The following is a 17500-nucleotide window of genomic DNA, read 5'->3' as shown; positions in this document are numbered from 1 at the left end:
TCTTCTCTTGTGTGAAAAGTTTTAAGTTTGTATGGGGCGCCGTTTCGTTAATTTCGGCGAAATCGAAGTTGGTACGATTATTTTGCTTTGTTGATGGCACGACGATCTATAATTTGGATGAAAATGTTTCATGACGATACTGACACGAATTACGCTAGCGAGCAAAACAGTTTATTTATTACAGTTTCTCCAATAGCATAAACAATCAAATACACTGAAAAAAATCAGTGTAGGAGGAGAGGGAAGCATCCAAAAGCGCACTTGACACCATACGAGGGATTCTCCTAAATTCTGCTTAATCAACGTTTGGTCAAAAATACGCAATGAAATTGACATCCCCCGATCAGGGTCTGCGGCCAAAAATGCTGTCACGTAGGTTAAAAAAGGGATTTATCCGCTGAGATTTTGCAAACTGAACAGTCCTTTTTGGGGAATAATGTTGTTCGATTTTCTCGTAAAAATTTACGCGCTGCTCGCTGCCTCGGATTCTAGGAAAAATTACTCGTACTATGTTTGGATTTAAGTGTATTTTGAGCAGTTAGTCGCCCCCTTTGGTGCACTTAAATAAAAACATACTATTAAGCGAGTTGCTGTGATTTTCCAAGTTGCCCCAAAGATTAATGCTCATAATTCATTTATGCTTGGTGATCTCGGAAACAGGTTTGGATCACTGCTCGTCCTTGCCGGTAAATGCTCAGCAGCTGACTCACATGCTCGCAAAATCCAGTCGCCGGCGTGCATGTTGTTTCTTCACTTGAGTTACATGTAAGTCAACTTTACAGTTGACAAAATTAATGATCATCAAAGGGTTCACGTCAATGTTTCTTTGACACTCGAAATCTGCCAGAAATCCAAACCCAACTTATTGATAACGAAATTAAATAATTTTGAGGAAGACTTTTTTTTCCACGGCGTGAATTATTTCATGGCGTGAATTTTTTCACTGCCCAGCGTGAACTAGTTCACGGTGGTATGAAAAATTTTCACGCTGAGTTCACGCTATTTTAAAGGAATTTCACGGTATTTCAGCTTGCTTTATATAATTTCACGGTTGTCTGCCGTGAAATCGGCATGATCGTGAAATTTTTATAAGCCCCCTTTTCGCGTGAAGGGTCACATTTATACAAAAGCAATTATTCGCCTCAGGCTCAAAATCTATTTAAATATTATAGTATTATATAAATTAAAATGGAAAACAAAGTTCATCATAAAACTAAATATTTTACTCAAGAAGAAAAAAAAACAAGCAATAAAACAATCAAAAACAAAGTATATGCTAAATAAATCATGGCATTATTACATTAGCAGGAAAATGGACTCGTTTAAAAAGCAAGAAACACAAAAAAATCTGAAAAACATAGAATAATTTTTTAAATTTATTTGATTTTTTTAAAATGGCTTAAAGAATATTTTCTTGTAGTATGATATATAAAATTAATGCAAAATTTAACTCAAAAAATTTATCAAATAAAAATATAAAACAAATATTAATAAAAGATATGAATAATAATTTAAACAAAAAATCAGGTTCTGGTTTAGGATTCAAATGGTCGGATCTTCTTAAAAAAGCATCAAGAGAAAATGTTATCTTCATTATAAATAAAAACGATGAAGTTTTACTAAAGGGTTTAATTCAATTTAAAAACAGATCAAATCTTTATAAAATTCACAAAAGACATAAACAAATTGAAAAATTGGTGGACGACAAAAAAAATTGTGTTTATAACTTTGATGATGATATATTTCAAAAGGAAAACACAAGTACACCAAATTACAAAAATTATTAGTACAAAAAATGTTCAAAATAAAACATTTAATTCTTTTACAAATGAATTTAAAATAAAAATGTCAAAATCTTTAATTTAAATAATGCAAAATATCTTTATTTAATATTTCAAGATATACTTGACACAGTAAAAAAAAAGGAAAATTAAAAAATAACGATATGTTCACAATTATTGTCCATAATGAAGATCTGACAAACCCAATATCAACAAAATTTAAAAAATAGAAGATTTTGGATTAAATGAAACGGAAGATTTGGTTAATACTGTTGAATATCATAATGTTTCATTAGATAAAAGTGAAATTACTGTTCAAAGTGTAAAAATTCGTTCTGGTTTAGGCAGATTGAATTTGTCAAAAGATACAACAGCAAGAAAAAAATGTGCTATTACAATAAAAAATAATAACAGTATTTGTTTAGCAAGACTTATTGTTACAACTTATGCAAATGTAAAACCAGAAGATTGGTCAAAATCTCAATTACATGATGGATTTAATAAATCAAGAAATTTTACAAAAACTAAGCATTAAAATTACATTTAGAAGATGGTTTTGATATAAACGATGATGGCAATAATCTTGATGATGTAAATAAATTTTCAAAACATTTTAATATAGAAATCAATATAGATTCTGAACAATTTAACGAAATAGTTTATAGAACTAATAAAGGTTGCGAAGATAAAATTTATTTACATAAAACAAGAAATCATTTTGATGTTATTAAATCAATTACTGCTTTTTATAATGTTGCTTATTATTGCCATGAATGTAAAAAAACCTTTACAAAAAGAGATATGCACAAATGTCCATCAAAATGCTTATCTTGTTTTACTTTCATCAAAGAAAAAAAACGTGATGGAAATGAAATAATTTGTCAAAAATGTATCAGAAAATTTCAGGGTGAACAATGTTGTAAAAATCATCTCAAAAACAGATCAAAAGGCAAAAAAATTGATACTGTTGGTAGTTCAGTAGAAAAATGTTTAAAATGTGAACGAATAATTACTGGCAAATACATAACCACTCACAAATGTGGTTATAAGGATTGTATACATTGTGGAAAGTATGTTAATATAGACCATAAATGTTATATGAAAAAAATAAAAGTGAAAGGCGAATACTTCACAGTTAACAAAAATAATTCATGCAAAATTAACAAATCAATAAAAAAGAAAGATTGGTGTTTTTCATGTAGATCATTTACTGAAAAATATATTTTTTGTGACTTTGAATGTACTCAAAATACTGGAACTCATGAAGTTAACTTTGCTATAGTACAAGATTATATTGGTAATGAATACATTTATGAGAACATTGATGACTTTTGTAAAAACACCATAAATGATAAATTTAAAGGATACACATTTATTGCACATAATAGAAAAGGTTACGGTGCTCACTTTATTTTGAAATGATTTATTGACCGAGGAATTAAACCATATTGTATATACAATGGAGCTAAACTCATTTTTATGGAAATACCAAAATTAAAAATTCGTTTTATTGATGGTTTAAACTTTCTTCAGATGCCATTGAAATCGTTTCCTAAAACATTTCGTTTAAATGAAATCAAAAAAGGATATTACATTACTACTCAAGATGCTTATGCCGGGGGTAGTCTTTTTCATGTTCTCCAACATAAACATTATTATTGTCAAATGATCCATACAATACAATGTACAGACTGACATTCTATACTGGTCTCCATATCCGTTCATGTATGTAAGGAGTTCAATTATAATGAAATGTGGTAACTAATGATGAGTAAGTTTATTAATTTACAAATTCAGGTGTGTAACAATTTATGATTAGTTGAAGTACAGGTACACATGAATTGAGTCCATTAAATTAAATTTTTGAGTTCTTTCCTTGTAGGCAGCTGATGTGAAGTGTGTCTGGAGCTTACGCCAGAGTCTTTTGCTGATGGATTTTGAAGACAACTCCTCTGCATGTTTGAAGCAAGTCCTAAACCAGTGCATGATTCATCCCACGTACCTGAAGTTGGAGGAGGTTATTGAACTTGTTGTGTTAAAGTGCACCTAACCCCAAAATATTTTTTTCACTAAAATGAATCTTTGCAACTGCTCGAAACGCATTGCGGCCATTTTTTCATTTTTCTAACAAATCCTGGCATTTTATAGGCTTCGAAAGTTCCGAAAATCCAATCATCTTTTGTTCACGACCGAGTCAGAAGGGGAGTGGGTCTATTCCTGATTTGACGTCACAAACTGATTTACATTGCATTAACTCTTTGTAAAAATGCATGCAAAGTAGATTGTGACGTCAAATCAGGAATAGACCCACTCCCCTTCTGACTCGGTCGTGAACAAAAGATGCTTGGATTTTCACAACTTTCAAAGCCTATAAAATGCCAGGATTTGTTAGAAAAATGAAAAAATGGCCGCAATGCATTTCGAACAGGTGCAAAGATTCATTTTAGCAAAAAAAATATTTTGGGGTTAGGTGCACTTTAAGTCATTAACCCATTCACACGTCAAACGCCCTAGGGTGCCCCTATTGACAAGTAAACTTGTCTGGCGTTAGACAGTGAGAGTATAACCTATTAAGTGTCACTCTCAGGGTTCAGTGGGTTAATAATTGTTATACATCATGAACAAGCTTATGACAGCAGAAATCTCTTAGTAAAGCAACTGTGGTGTTTCAAAAACTACACAAAGTCAAGAGGCACTGAAACACGGCTTTAGAACTCAACCAAAATAATAATCATTTAATTTATTATTGATCTTAAAACCTGAACTTACATGTACATATAGTTACATGGGAGGAGTTCCTGATTGACAGGTGTTAGAAATTTAAAGACTACACCACCAAACCCCTTGCACAGAGGAACACTGTGCCATCTTTGGACAAGAAACCTTACAATAAGCAATTCCTTGTACATGTAGCATCTGGATGAGAAAATGCCTGGGCTATGTACGTAAGAATTATAAGGTACTGCAGTTTCACAATAGCCGTAAAAATATAGCCAAACCACAGTAGGTTCGTATTGCATTCAAACCCAATGTCTTCCAAAGTATGCAAATAGCTAATTGTGTGGAAAAAGAATGTAAGTGCACAGAAATTTCACACCAATGCTGAATCAGTCTTGATCCCCTCCTCTTAAGCATCTAGCTTGGCTGCTTACAGATTATTTTGCATAACCAATGACTCTTGTTTATTGTTATCAAAGGGAAGACGTTTTCTAAGCTATTTGTTTGGCTTAAACCCTGACCTGTCCAAGGAGTTTCACAAGACAATCAAAAATCAGATCCCATCTTGTGCTGTGTAAGTTGCATTTTGACAACAGTGTACAATGTTACACTCGTCTAGAATCTGCAATACACTGTATGCATGTATGTTACATTACCAAACGTGTACGAGGGAGAAGTAATATCATTGTACAGCATGCTCTCATTGTGTCATGACAACGTGATAATGATGATGATTATATTGAAATAAACATGCTGTCCATTTTTGCAGGAATTCCCTTTATCTGTATGGTGAGGTGTACTTCCGTGCTTGGAGAGTTGCTTCTGGAGTGTACTTAAAGGTTTTTTTTTTTCTGAATCACAATAAGAGTAAAATGTTGCATTATAATCCACTCTATCATCAACCTGATGCTCAGCAGATTGTTACACCATTGCGCTATAACTTGATCTGATGGAGCAACTAAGTATTACAAAGAGTATTTTGTGCAGTAGTTACAAGAATGTGAAAACATGTAAGGCTTTATTATATTTTGGTCAGATTATTCTCTTCATTAGCTACAGAGCTTTGAAATAGGGGATTCATTTATATGTATATGATATATAACAGTTGTATGTAATACATATCTTTAGCAAGCAAGAAGGCAAGCTTTTGTTTCTTATAAAGGTGCTGGAAGAAAACTGCATTCAGGACCTGATGTATTGCGCTGTCCATGCTCAACGCACAGGAACTCAATCCATGGCATCCAGACTTCGAAAGGTTTGCTATTGCTGTTCATAATTCTGTCATATTTATTAGGTTTTCAAACTGGCACATTGTGTTTCTAGCATTCTTATTGGTTGTTTAAATCATAGTTATCAGACGTTTTACAATATGATCACATCAAGTATTGATGAAAAATGTTCAAGTATCCAAGCATTCAGAAGTATTGAAATTTAAGCAATTTATCATTTTATTGATGTTGGTGCTACTGTACATGCCATATCATGGCTAGTTACATCGTCAGCATGAATTCATTTTAAATGAACCGGAAATTTTTACAAAAATGTTGAAACCAACTGTTGCTTTACAGTTGAGATCTACTTATTGAGAGAAGATTAAGACCACATTTGTATACATGTACCTAGCAGTCTACTGGATTGCTGTCACTTTTTGTACCTGTACATGTACTTTGTTCTTGGCCCGTTCCTGTATGTGGCAAATTATCTAGCCACATGTATGATATCATTTGACATTCGTTTTTAAAGCCCTTTGTATTGATAAGAGATAAAAGGCTGAAATTAAAAATACCGATTCACCTAATAAGTCTTCACTTTATTGGCAGGTTTTGGAATACTTTAATAAGCAAAAAAGGCAGAGGGGGGTAGATGAAGCCCTCCTTCGACTGTATCAGCCAATCATATGGAGAGCTTTTAAGGTACACTGTAGTAGGTGTTTACGGTAACTTTCAATTGACAGCATAAATTTGTGGCAACAAATGCATTTTGTAGCTGTGGCCAACAGTGCCTGGGACTAATAATAAAATAGGAAGGGCCATTTATAGTAAGTGCATGTTTTCAGCCAATATCGTAAGTTCTTTTGTTTTTCCAATTCAAAGGTGTAGCAAGCAGTATTTTTTGCAAAGCTTATCTTCTTGAAAATGAAGCACAATTCAGAGAAAAATAGAACAGAACAATGTTCTTAGTTAAGGTCATTTCCAGGCAACTTGCAAAATTTCACCTAGTTTTGAGCAAAACTGAAAATCGGCAGGAAAAAGTCACTATGTTTATGACGAAAGAGTGACTGAGGTGGTCCTTGCACTTATCTGGACAATTTAAGCAATCATGCCACTTTTAGACACCTGAAAGATTCAGACAGCTTCAGCGGGATTCAAACCCATGTCCACTGCAATGCTTGTGTAATGCTCTACGAACTGAGCTTTGAAGCAACTCATTTGGGAGTAGGTCATTTTGTTGGGCCCATGTTTATGTGAGTTCTTGAATACCTGATAAGGAAGACCAGGCTGTGATGAGACTGTTTTGTCATTTCACGTGATGAAGAATAGGCCCAGTTTTTAAGAGGCTACTCCAGTGAACTGACATGTGCTGTATGTTGGGCCTCTTGTTCATTGCCATTTTTGGGCATGCCTATATGTATAGAACCTGTGTATAAAAGCTTTGAGTGTTGAGGCACCAAATTTGCGTTCAGTTATTGTGTTCAATAAGTGTGTGTTTCCTGGTGCTTACAATGTAAGTAATAATAATTTGTTAAGTACCAAACTATTTGATCTCGTGACGAGAACTGAACTTCAAGAACCTAACCCTAACCCTAACCCTAACCCTAAAACCATGAGAGTGTCATTACTAAAATGAGGGTGAGGTCAAGGGCGAGGGTTAGGGGTAGAGTTAGCCTAACCTACAATTGTAGACCTAGGTTAGACCTACATGTACATAGAGTAACCTAGATCTAGGTTAGGCTAACCTTAACCTCACCCTCACCCTCATTTTAGCTACACCACCATGGGAGAAATTGGTCAGCTAAGAGAATTTGACCAAGCGAAATAGTTGTTTGAAAGGTTACATGTAAATCCAGCTCCTTGAGTGCAGTCTTGCTAAGGGAAATTGGACCGGAGACTCGTGACCTTCTGAGAGATCTTTTGACTCTGGACAAGCCAGTTGCTAAGTCATACAGGAATTTGTGGAAATTCTCAACAGTCATCTCCATCCAAAACCTCTTATGACCGCTGAGCAGTTTAATTTTCATAATAATATAATTGTTTTTGGAATGACTCCAGATCTTGGGCAGATTTTGCTGCACCACTGAAGAATCTCACAGCTCCCTGTGGATTGCTAGAAAACTTCTGGGCGAGAAAACCTTGGATTTGTCAGAGCACTGGAAATTGCACAATCCAAGGAAATGGCCAAAAAGAACTCCTCGAGACTCAAGGACTTAGGATGTTCTGGGGATGCTGGGGAAAAAAGCTCATAAACCCAGGAAATTTACCAAGGATAAGGGAGAGAAGTCTAAAACTGCATGTCATCGTTGTGGGAACACTGAACATGGCCGCTATGAATGTAAATATGAGAAATATTGCTGTGATGCATGTGGTAAATTGGATCATCTGAAAAAGGTTTGCCAATCCAAGGAGTCTAAGGATGTCAGGTACATCAAGACTGCTGGTAACTGTGATATGGTGCTTGATTCCTTAGGATCTTTACAAACTGTGAGCAGGATTCCCAAGCCACTATTGTAACTATGATAGTAGAAGGCAAGGAATTGGTATTGGGATAGGACATAGGAGCATCCGAGACAGTCATGCCCAAGAAAATGTTTAAGGAGAAAATGGGTCATCTGAGGCTGAGGCCAGCGTGCACCTCCCTAAAACCGGAGTACTAAGTACTGCGTTAACTTTATGTGGAGAAACTGAGGTGCATGTATCACAGCCAGAGTGCTAAGTTACCTCTAATTGTTGCTGAGGTTGATGGAAAGCCTGCTATTACTGCTCGTAACTGGCCGAGTGTTGTTAAGGTGAACTGGTCCAAGGATCTTTTTATAGTAAAGTAAAGTAAAAGTAAAGCAACCATATTTAACGTCGATAACTCGTAACAGTAATTCAACTGACAAACCTGAGGTCGACGGTGCGCTCATTTTACTCCCCCCTCTCCATCAGTGCTCCGTTTTACGGGTATTTAAAGCTACTTAGCTACACGGAAAGGAAAGAAGTCGAAACAAGGATGCGAGATCCGGGAATCGAACTCAGGACCTATTGCACCAAGGCCGCGCACTAACCGACTGTGCCATCCTTGCTCCTCCGTTTCTTCTCTTGATTTAGTAAACTGACTGCTAGGTATAAGTGTGTTTTTGGTCCTGGCCTGGGAAAAATCAAGGAGTTCGAAGCCAGGCTGTGTTTTCACTCGGAGACTAACCCTAAGTTTCATAAGGCCAGACCTGTGCCTTACTCCTTAAGACCTGCAGGGTTAAATCCCCTAGAGAAGTAGGCGGTTATGTGTTCACGGTGTCATGCAGTGCGTGGGCTGCCCCAGTTTGGGTCGTGTCCTAGCCAAGTGGCAGTATACGTCTATTTTGGGAAGTGAATTAAGTGTTGAATGCTGACAAATACCGCGTACCAAATCTCCGAGACTTGCTAAGTGCTCTGGTAGGAGGAACAGATTTACAAAGTTGAATATCATTATGCATATCAGCAGTTGTTACCGTCCTCAAGTGTACTGACAGTGTTGTGTTACATCAACAACAATTGATTACTGGACGAAATGACCAGGACACACCTTCCCAAAGCAGGTTGTTGAGTGGTCATGGCAGTGTCGAAAGATTAGACAGAAATTGTCCATAGTACTGAAGCACTCCAAGGAAGGGCTGCAGCTCTGCAACATTTGTAGATGATGGGGCTTTAACAATGGCTCTCAGCTTCTGGACCCCCTCAGCATCAATCACATGACCAAGGAACTGGGCCTTCTCCTGCAGGAAACTACACTTGGATAAGTTAAGTTGAACTTGATAACATTCAAGCCTACTCACCACCGGCTCGGACCGATTTGGGTGCTCCTGGTCATGGCAGCCAGAGTGCCAAAAGGTTTTGGAGTCTGCAAAGGAACTGCTGCAATGTTTGAAGGTTCTTGCTGACCCTGATGTGATGCCTCTTCGTATAGTGTTGGAGTTGTGTTATCACATTTGATGCCAGGTGGCAGGGATTTCAATAAAAGCTGGTTTCTACCACTGCCTATAGAGCCTGTAGAAACTCGTTATTATGTCCTGTAATTTTGGAAGAGAACATGGTTTGATTGACAGATGACTGATTCGTTTTGATAGAGTTTTGTCGCAGTGAACATTTTTGCTTCGGCTTGAGCGTGTTTTTTTGGTCGTTTTGGAACAAAGAGTCGATCAAAACTATCTTGAAGATTTGTTTGTTTGTTATTTAACAGAGCCTCGTGCCACTGAGCGTTTAGCCAACGATTAGGCTGCACGGTGATCACAGCCACTTATGGAAAATGGTTTTTAAAGCCCTGGTGTGGTAAAGAGAAGTACCTTTACGGAAGGAAGTTTTACCTTAGAAACTGACCATAAGCCAATCTTGACCATTGTGGGTCCTAAGTCATCAGTGTCAACCCTGGCTTCCGCACAGCTGCAGAGATGGGCTTTGATTCTGTAAAGGTGGTTTCTGCAAAACAACATCAATGCAGATGGGTTATCGAGACTCCCAGCTGACAAGGCTAGCACCAAGGTTTTCCATTTCACTTACATGTATGTGAATGATCTCCCAGTAACAGCTAGTGATATTGCTAGTGCAACAAAGAAGGATCCAGTATTGAGCAAGGTGTTACAATTATTGGTTAAATTTGGTTGACCACAACAAGTACAGGGGGATTCCCCAAGCCCCTACTTTACCTGTTGAGGTGTCTTGAACTTTCTAGGGAACAGGATTGTGTTCTCTGGGGGTTTCCAGTTGTGATCCCCAAGGCATTACAAGACAGGATCCTTGAAGACCTGTTACGTGTGGTGGCTCTGTCTCAACAAGGCAATTGAGTCTGTGGTGCGAAATTGTACAGCATGTCAGTCTACTCCGAAACAGCCTGTTACTTCACGCCTAGTTACATGAAAGTGGCCTGTCGGAGTTTGGCAACGATTGCACATGGATTATGGACTTTCTTGTGGTGGCAGATGCCCATTTGAAGTGGCCAGATGGATTCTCTACAGGATCTTCTACCACCCATAAAATTACTGAGGTTTACTGAAAGTTTTTGTTCTTGGCATATGGTCTTCAGGAGGAAATTGTATTCCTGGCTATCACCATGCATCAAATGGGAGGGCAGAGAGATACGTTCAGACACTGAAACAAACCTTGCAGACGACTACTGTAAGATTAAACGAGGGAAATCACTTCAGCAGTGGTTATCTACAGCTGCAGTTTTCTGTTCTACACTGTCACTAATCCTACCGCCCTGAGTTGTTCCTTAAGAGGAAACCATGCACCTGACTGTCCCATCTTCAACCAAAGCTGGCTCAGCATAGTTTGCCTTTCTTCACTTTCACTAATTCTACCTCCCTCCTACCAGGGAACGTCAGACTAAGGTAAAGAAGTGGCATGACAGTGGCTGCTCCAAGACTCGTGAATTTCTTCCAGGCGATCAGGTACTTGTGCACAACTTCAGAGGAAACGATAAGTGGCAGGGTGTTACAGTGATTTTGCGGATAGGTTGCTTGGCATACAAAGTACGAGTGCAGGAACGCATTCGCCATGTGCACATAGTTCTGCTACTACATGCAAGTCCCAAGCAAGAAGTGATACCTGTCTTACCCAACCTTAGGGGTAACCCTTTCCAAGTTGTCTGAACCGTAACCACCTACTAGATCTTCAGACCCAGGCTCCGCTCCTGTTACTGAGCTGTCCTTACCTGCAGTTACTATTAGCTCATCAGAGACACCCAGACGGTACCCAAATGTGTTTGCCTAAGTTGGTAAAAGGCCTCCGCTTGTAATGAGTGGAACTTAGTGGAACTGTTTATTTAAGTTGAAAAATTTATAGGAAAAGGGAGATGTTGTATGTTTAGCTTTGAATTGAGTGTTGCTCAAGGTATTAAATGTGTGTTCAGTTATTGTGTTCAATGTGTGTATGGGTTCTTGGTGCTGAAGTAATTATTAACAATGAGCTATGCTAAATAAGCTGGAATCTCAGAGTTTCATTATCATCCTGCTTTATCTCTAGGTTCCAAATCCAATGGTAAGAGCAAATGCGGCAGCTCTGTTGACAGATGTGTTTCCACTTCAAAATCCAGATGCGGGAAATGAACAGATTGATGCTCTGCTGCAGAAGCAGTTTGACATTCTGAAAGTAAGGGCACAAACAAAGTTCGTTGTGTTGTTATTTACTTTTTACCAGCCAAATAGCCCGCATGGCAGAGGCATGCTTCATTTTCCTCCCTAACAAGAAGGAAAGGATACCTTTGCACAGACCTTCACAACTTTGATGAATAGTAACTCTTAATTTGTTAAAGTCCGCTATAACCAGTTTGAATTTAATGCTTGCCTGATGGCAGAAGAGTAGAGGTGACGTTGCATGGATGTTGTGTCATGCATGCATGACAGAACATTGGGAACGTGAGGTTACCTTCTTGCTAGAGAGTGATAGAGAGGGAAATCAGAGAAACCTCTGCACAGTGTTCAATCAGACTTTGTGCAGGGCTGATGTTTGAAGGATTAGTCTTCCACTGAAGGGTTTCATAGAGAAATAAAACTTTTTTCTCATAAATCGGTGTGTAAATCCGTTCAGCTTAGTTAACCTTTTCACACCACATTGTATATAGTTCAAGTTTTCAAAATATCTGACTGCTGAAGTGTTGTGATAAAAACAGGGAAATGTTTAATGGTTTATTGTTGAGGGCGTGGTGGTCAGAAGAGAATCTGTTTCGCTAACCACCAAAGTTTGGGTGGGCAAGTACAGTTCAATGTGATCTTGAAAGGAATGATTATTTCTGTTATGGAACCATCTACATGTACATGTATGGAAGTCGCGAAGAAGTGAAAATAAAAGTTGAGGCTTGAATGGGACTTGGACTTTATTTTACATCTGTAGATCAACTGTGAAAAAAATAACTTTATTCTTTAAAGCATTGCATTGATACTTAGCTTCTTCATTTACCCAGGTACATAAACTTAAAGCTTATTATTCCTTTTGATAGCCCTTCTGTTTAGGGTCATTTAGCCCAACGGGAAGTTTATTGTTCTCAGAAATGGCATTTTTTATGTGACATGTGTTCATTATATTTCAGGATCTGCTTGAGGACCCATGCCCTACAGTCAGGGCCACTGCAATTCATGGTGTTTGTCGTATCACAAGTGTTTTCTGGGAATTAATTCCTGCACACATCATTAAGATGTTCCTTTCAACACTGGTGAGAGAATTTTCCCTGCATAGGCAAAAATGTGCAGGTTCAGGTTTATGCCAAAATGACTAAACTCCATGCAAGCTACATGTAGTTCCACTTTCACAAAGTTATGAACCTTTAACCACCAAAACAAGCAAAAAAGAATTCCAAGTAGACATTTCGAAATAAACTTTTTTCTGTGGGGAGCTTCAAGTAGAGCATTGAGAAGAAGCTGTTGGCATCGTGCGAAATTTTTTTCATTTCAGTACAAAATTCATATACAGGTATTTACCATTTTCAACAGATCACTGACCTGGCTTTTGACATGTCTTCTAGTGCTGTTAGAGTGGCTGTTTTTCAGGTGTGCTGTTTGAAGTATTAAAATAAATTCTATTTTCAAGTTTTTATTTTATTTTCTCCAACTTGTTTCTGGGTTCTTATGTATCATGAAAAATCTAGAAAGCTGTGGAGTCAAAGGAATTCAATCTTTTCCTTTTCCAGTAAATCATTTTTGTCAGGTGGGTTTTAAGTGTGAAAACTTGATCCCATTCATAACCTGAAATTAATGTAAAATTGTCTTGAGGGAAAACGTTGTTTTCAACTACATGTATTTTAGAAAGCAATCATTGCTCTTTGTCGATTCAATTTCTCCAAAAAGGCGAAGTATGGCTGTCATACTTTAAAAAGTTGTCAAAATTCGATCAATGGCTTTTGAATGCAAAAGATTACCTTACATTCTTTATTGTCTATATACACTGTACACTGTACTAACTTGATTAAAGTTAATTATCATTGTTCCATTTTGCTTGAAGGGTTTAAAAGTCTTGCTGGACAATCGCCTCAGTCACCCTCTTCTCAAGACACTGTTTGTTCATCTGCAAGACTTTGTGCATGATTCATCAGAGAAAGTGCGAATTGCATTTCTAGATGTTCTTATTTTTGTCAAAGGCCTGAAAGCAATAAAGGTCAGTTAAAGGACATTGTTTTGTTTTTGTACGTTTACATTTTAAAGATAGGAAAGACTGACTTTTTATAACTGAGGCGACAAGGACACTTAAATAATAACTATTATTCATACCGTAGAATTCCGAAGTAACAGCCCCCGTTACTTTTGGATTTAACAGGGGTAAGGGGCTGTTACTTTCAGATAGTTAAAAAAAACGGTTTGTAATTCAGTAGTGCTCTATCAAAAAGGACACGTGACGTGAGATCAAAAGTTCATTATAATTTATTTAGTTGTTCAGATTACTCTCTGGTTACGCAACCAGACAAAACCAGGCTGTAACAATTTTAATAAGTTTTTTGCCTGACAACGTGCAACGGAGATGGGTTTCCGACATGTATTTTTCGTATTGATACTCGCAGGTGTAAATGACTTAAGTCAGTAGTGAATGCGTTCGTAATGTGTATATCGTAATATGTAAGTTAGTGTTCGTAAATTTTTCAGTAGGATTAAGTTAAGTTAATAATAAACGAAGGATCCCAAAGGTTTCTGGCTTTGCTGAGGCCACCCAGGATGTTCCATCCACATTACGCATTACGCTTACAACATGGTAATTCGTTTTTAGTTCAGGAAAACTGAGACAGTATTTTCTGTATACCTTACGATACCGTATTAGAGTTTTCCCACGTTCCAGTTGCTGCATTCCAGGAGACAATTGTTTGATATTCCGCTGTAGTTTTCTTAATCAATCGATCCTCAACTACGCTGGTACATGAAAGACAATACAGATCAATGCAATGTACATGTTATTGCTTTAAATGACATTGTTGAAGGGGCCGTTACTTTCGGGATTCAACAGAAGCGTCAAAAATTAACGTTACTTTTGGGGAGCTGTTAGTTAGTTTCAGAATTCTACGGTAGTCATTTCATCGTATTTCATCATTTCATCACTTAAATTTCCTATTAAGTGAACTTCAATACAATAAATTTTACTAGTTCAAGACCAACCTTCCTGACACATTCATACCATAAGGACTTGTCAGCCTTGTCTTTCTTTAACACCTCAGCGTTTCCTCCTTTTCCTGTTGACAGTTTTGGGACATAGTACCACTTGAACAGTTACTTTGTCAGCTGGAGGTTGAACAATCTGCATCAGTAATCAGAAGACTTGTGAAGCTGCTTGTGAATTCATTTCATCCAACAGGGAAAGGCCCTGATGTCCAGGTGAAAATTGCACCCCTCCTTCTCCTTCCCACATCTTAAGGAATAATGTTATGTTAGCACCAGGATTCCACTATTTTAACAGCATTTGGGTTTGGTTGAAAAAAAAAACAAGACAATAGCCTGGGACTGTAGGTTTTCCATACGACAGTTAACTTGGCCTTTAAATCCTGTTAACTCCCCATAGCTTCACATTTCACAGGACTGGCTGCCATATTAGTTCCATATAATGCTCTTACTATCCCATATCTCCCCCACTTATGGGCCAGATATGGGCCATAAGTTGCCATATCAAACCCATACTTTCACTTTGATATGGGCATGACAATTTGCATGGGTGTGTTAACGTCAGTTCTTGTCCAGTCCATGATGTAGAAAAATTTTAAGCCATCCTGTCAGATTTACATGTAAGTTAAACCAATTAGATTCAGAAGACTTCTGTAACCATGCACTATGTAAGGTTCAACTAAATGTAGTATTCAGCTGAAATCATGGACTTGAAGCACAGTGGAGCTGCATCCTACATGTATAACATGCATTTGAAACAAATACTTTGATGACAGCTCTGTATAAATGGATGGTAATGCTGAACGGTAATCAAAATTTCAAATGCAGAATGTGAAAAAGCAAGGTTCATTTACTGTATGTATGCTAGTTGAAAAAATATGTATCACCAAATTAAAGTGAGCACGTTTTTTTCAGTAGAACACCTAAAAGAGCTTTACCTACTTAGCCAACCAAACATGATTGACTGCTATAAAACAGAAATCGTTGCCTTGAAAGTTAATATTTTACTTCAACTTTTCTTAAATTTTCTTACAGATTTCTCGCTGTTCAGCTCTTTGGAAATCCAATCCTGTTGCAGCCAGAAAGTTCTACCAATATGTTCATCTGCACTCAACAGTCTCAGCGACAGGTTGATTTCATCATTTATTCACCATTTGGCCACTCCAAAAATGCTATAATATTCACCATTCTTGTTTAGTAAGCTTTGCATTAATTATTTTAATAGCTTCACAAATTAGGATTTCCTTTTTCATTTACACTTGGGGAATGTGAATCTGCACTGTTGTTATCTCTTGATTTCCATATGTCTGTCGTCGAATATGAATAAATAATGTGCTTACCTTTCCAAGCAAATTCACGATGCCATACTCATCAACTGTATCCATACATGTACCTCATGGCCATCACATAGAAATCATTTCTCATCACTGTTAAGTTGCTCAATCTTTTCAATATCAATCAATCTCACATTGATACTGCAAACCCCACTGATAAAGGAAAAGGGTTGAGGAGATGAGGAAAGTGGACTGTGCTCTGGACGGAAGTGGTGGATCTATTGCATAGGAGGTATCAGGTTGTCAAGAAGGGGACAGTTGCTTTGAGTTCGTTGATGAAGAGGAAGATCGACACCGGAAGCACAAAAATTTGATGGTTGTAGTCAATGGTGTGAAGGTTAGACAGAACACCTGGTTCAAGTCAAAATTAGAATAACCAAAGTCAGATGTACAAGGAGTTGGCAAGGGGGATTGGGTGGGCAAGGAATGGTCATCTCTGTTATGGAACCATCTGCATGTATAGCAGTCACAAAGAATAAAAGTTGATGCTTGAATGGGAATTGGATTTTGGTTGGACGAGACAAGGGACAGGATCCCTGGGTATTATGGAGAAACAAGAGGAAGTAATGATTAGTGTCAAGGGTTTGCAAAATTAAATTGGGAAGACGCCAAATTGGTAAGAGGGTTTGGTGTAAGAGGTTTAAGTTATTATGTTGGTCGATTTCAGAGAGTTTGCAGGGTTGTTTGGACAGTTGGGAAGTGCCGGACCAAATGGTTAAGGGGAGGATGGTGTTGATAAAGAAGAATTATGCCAAAGGAATAGTGACTAGCAACTACAGACCAACTGCATGTTTGCCATTGATGTGGAGCTGCTCACTGGAACCTTGGCAGTGACGCTGTATGGACAAGGTGTAGGCAGAGATGTAGGGGTATGACGAATCAGCTGTTGATAGACAAGACAGTGATGGGGAGGCTCAGGCGAAGAAAATTTGTTTGGCGATGGCGTGAATAGATTATTGCAATGCCTATGATATGGTACTGCATTCACTGATTGTTGACATGTTGGAAATGGTGAAGGTGGCTGACAATGTGAAGGATTTGTTTTGTAGTGGCATGAGTAATTGAAAAACCGTGTTAACGTCATATGGGCTTAGTGTTGGGTGAAGTGGATTATTTCAGGGGGACTGCTTGTCTCCACTGTTATTTGTTCTCTCAATGATCCCTCTCGCCGTGTTTTTGAGAAAGGAGAACATTGGATACAAGATTGGAAAGGATCAGACGTTGATCAGCCATTTGTTGTTTACGGGCGATTTGAAGCTTGAGAGTTTGATCAGTCTGTTTAGGGTTCAGGCTTCCACAGTCATTGAGACCACCTTAATCCTCCCGAAGATGCTTGCTCTCTAAACCCCAGGTCCATGACC

General features: G+C 37.7%; 1 protein-coding gene across 4 annotated transcripts in view; it reads left to right on the top strand.

Moving 5' to 3' along the window:
* LOC138022039 (condensin-2 complex subunit G2-like) overlaps positions 1–17500 on the top strand; it is an 82514-nt gene that overhangs the window by 22786 nt on the left and 42228 nt on the right. For all 4 annotated transcript variants that reach the window (XM_068869224.1, XM_068869092.1, XM_068869303.1 and 1 more), the window contains exons 6-16: positions 3664–3798; positions 4979–5073; positions 5269–5338; positions 5662–5754; positions 6320–6412; positions 11696–11821; positions 12759–12881; positions 13159–13215; positions 13667–13819; positions 14890–15021; positions 15841–15934. In XM_068869224.1, coding sequence (XP_068725325.1) covers positions 3664–3798; positions 4979–5073; positions 5269–5338; positions 5662–5754; positions 6320–6412; positions 11696–11821; positions 12759–12881; positions 13159–13215; positions 13667–13819; positions 14890–15021; positions 15841–15934 — 1171 coding nt within the window. The remainder of the gene's footprint in view (positions 1–3663; positions 3799–4978; positions 5074–5268; positions 5339–5661; positions 5755–6319; positions 6413–11695; positions 11822–12758; positions 12882–13158; positions 13216–13666; positions 13820–14889; positions 15022–15840; positions 15935–17500) is intronic.

Source organism: Montipora capricornis, chromosome 1 (genome assembly GCF_036669925.1).
Source record: "Montipora capricornis isolate CH-2021 chromosome 1, ASM3666992v2, whole genome shotgun sequence".
NCBI lineage: Eukaryota > Metazoa > Cnidaria > Anthozoa > Scleractinia > Acroporidae > Montipora > Montipora capricornis.
Note: the sequence above shows the minus strand (reverse complement) of the source record. Positions and strands in the feature narration are given on the sequence as shown.